Genomic DNA, 2,231 nt, shown 5'->3' with positions numbered 1-2,231 from the left:
GTTGGCGGGTCGAGCACGTCGCTCCGGTTCCAATACGAGACTTCCTGGACCTCACCGGTTTTGGTATTCACCGAGTTGGACGGCGACTACCAGGAATTGATCATGTGGGAACAGCTCACGGATGCATCTCGTGCAGCTTTGAACAGCAGCGATAACTTTGGAAGGGCTGAGGTTCCGTTCAGTGATGAAAAATCGTAGACCACCTCGATGAGGCGTGGCCGTTTTAGATTTAAAGCGACTGTAAAACATGTATGCTGACGGATTCTTATTGAACTAATCGATTTGGTTCAAATAGGGCAACATGCTACTGCAGTGACTGGATACCAAAGACAAAGCAATGCTTTTTATCGGCGTTAGATTGTCAAAGCTAATGGTAAGAAAAGTAATTCTGCATTCTGCACTATACGACCAATGATGTATATGACATCTTTGCTTGGAAATGCTCATTTAAGTCGCTGGCAGCGACCTGTTGACATATACTACAGCCCCTGATTCGGCGCATTGTGCCACATACGCCCTTTAGTGTCTTCGGGTGCTCATCAAGCCAGCGCTACGGGACTTCAGAACACAGTTATTCACCAGATTGCTTGCTGCTTAGACTGGGAATAGCTTTTTCTTTTTGCTATTTAGTATTCAAAACGCATAGTACGTACTGTCGAGGCCTTTCAAACAGGGCTACACTAAAAAGAGCATTCATGGATCACCATGAAATATCACTATTGGCTGTTTAGTTTGTGAATCTCAATACAAGCTACAAGTGGTAGAAGATGAAGTCCTCCGTTTACATTATTTGCCGACTCAGGATACCTGATAATATCCCACTGCGATCGTTAGCTACGAGTCTATCGAGATGGTTGGAAAGTATACCATATTCAATTCGAAGTGAATTAATTAAGGTTATCCGTTCGAATCTCTTAATCTGTTGTGGTTAGGGGAGAGCAGGCCTGATTATTTTGAAAAGAACAGTTCGACGAGAAGCATAATGAGATTTGGTGCTTGTTTGCCAGGTTCTTTAAAAAAAAGGTAATCCACTTAAGATTAGCATCAACTCACTCTTTTGTTTGTTTCTTTTTATTTTTCTTAAAGGAAAACATCCGGACACACATATCTGGACAGATTTTAATGCGGACAGTCGGTACATCACACGATGGTCACAGCTAGCCATTCGGTATACGAGCGAAAAGCTAAAAAGGTCACGCTAGATTCAGACTCTTCTCATAATTCGCGTCAATGAAGGGAATCTTTACTCACTGAAACCTGCTGTTGTGAGGGCTTCGTGCGCTTCTTCTGTAAGTTAATTCTACATGATAAGAACTTGATAATTGCCATCTACATCCGAAAATGATATATCCAGCCATTCCAAATCGTTCGTTTGTCGATGCTAATCCTAAGTGAGCATTCGGAGCCGTTAACATGTTCTGTTTCCCAGCTATACTCGCTAACTTTCACGATTTGAATTGTCTTGGTATCCGCAAACTGTATTGGCCACCTTCCGGTCGACTTATAATATGGACTGTATCAGTCCTTCAGATCCGTGCCAATCCATTTTAGAGGAGAGAACACGATACTACGGAGCCGATTGTTTTTACCAATGAACAGTAATATCAAGTTTGGGTTACGGTAAATGAGCGTAGGAATGGAAGTGAGCATAACAGTAATCACAGAAATATGATACTTACCTGCCAGCTCAACTTAACTATGATTATTGCAAATGCGTGGTTCCGACACCAGATACACACTGTCGTTTTCTATTCTTTCATTTTTCGGTGAGGTACATTAAATGCAAATGTCAGCACATGCCCTATCGAAGCGGCCCAGGCAGTTGGACTACTGCAGTTGGGCCAGCTATGAATCTTTGCGAATCTTTTCTGTGAATAACTCCAAAGCAACGATCGCTTCATGAGAGTCTCCAACCCGTTCACTACTTGCTTTCAAATTCCTTGGAATTGCTGATAATTCGACTGCGGCTGCAGAAACGACCAAGGTTGCCGTACGTCCCGACCCCATCACTGATGAAAGTATGATCAATGAAACGGTTTTGAGCGCAGCGACGGGAAGTTATTTTTTTGGGCCGTATTCGGGCATGACGTGGATTAAGATTAGGAGGTTTATCTTGCCGTAACTTCTGACCAGATGATCAGACGTTGAAATGTAACGCAAGTTTTGGATTAGCACATGCAACCGAGAGTGAAAGGTGCATATTCCCTGAGTGCGTGCTACATTGGACACCC

General features: G+C 43.1%; 1 protein-coding gene across 1 annotated transcript; it reads left to right on the top strand.

The window, feature by feature from the left end:
* Window positions 1–102: 102 nt before the first annotated feature.
* On the top strand, window positions 103–198 carry PPTG_23675 (hypothetical protein; the record flags this gene model as incomplete). Its single annotated transcript, XM_008912382.1, has 1 exon — window positions 103–198. The coding sequence occupies one exon, from the start codon at window positions 103–105 to the stop codon at window positions 196–198; it is 96 nt and encodes a 31-aa protein (XP_008910630.1).
* Window positions 199–2,231: the final 2,033 nt, after the last annotated feature.

Source organism: Phytophthora parasitica (genome assembly GCF_000247585.1).
Source record: "Phytophthora parasitica INRA-310 unplaced genomic scaffold supercont2.47, whole genome shotgun sequence".
Classification (NCBI taxonomy): Eukaryota; Oomycota; class Peronosporomycetes; order Peronosporales; family Peronosporaceae; genus Phytophthora; species Phytophthora nicotianae.
This window is presented reverse-complemented; position numbering and strand designations above follow the sequence as displayed.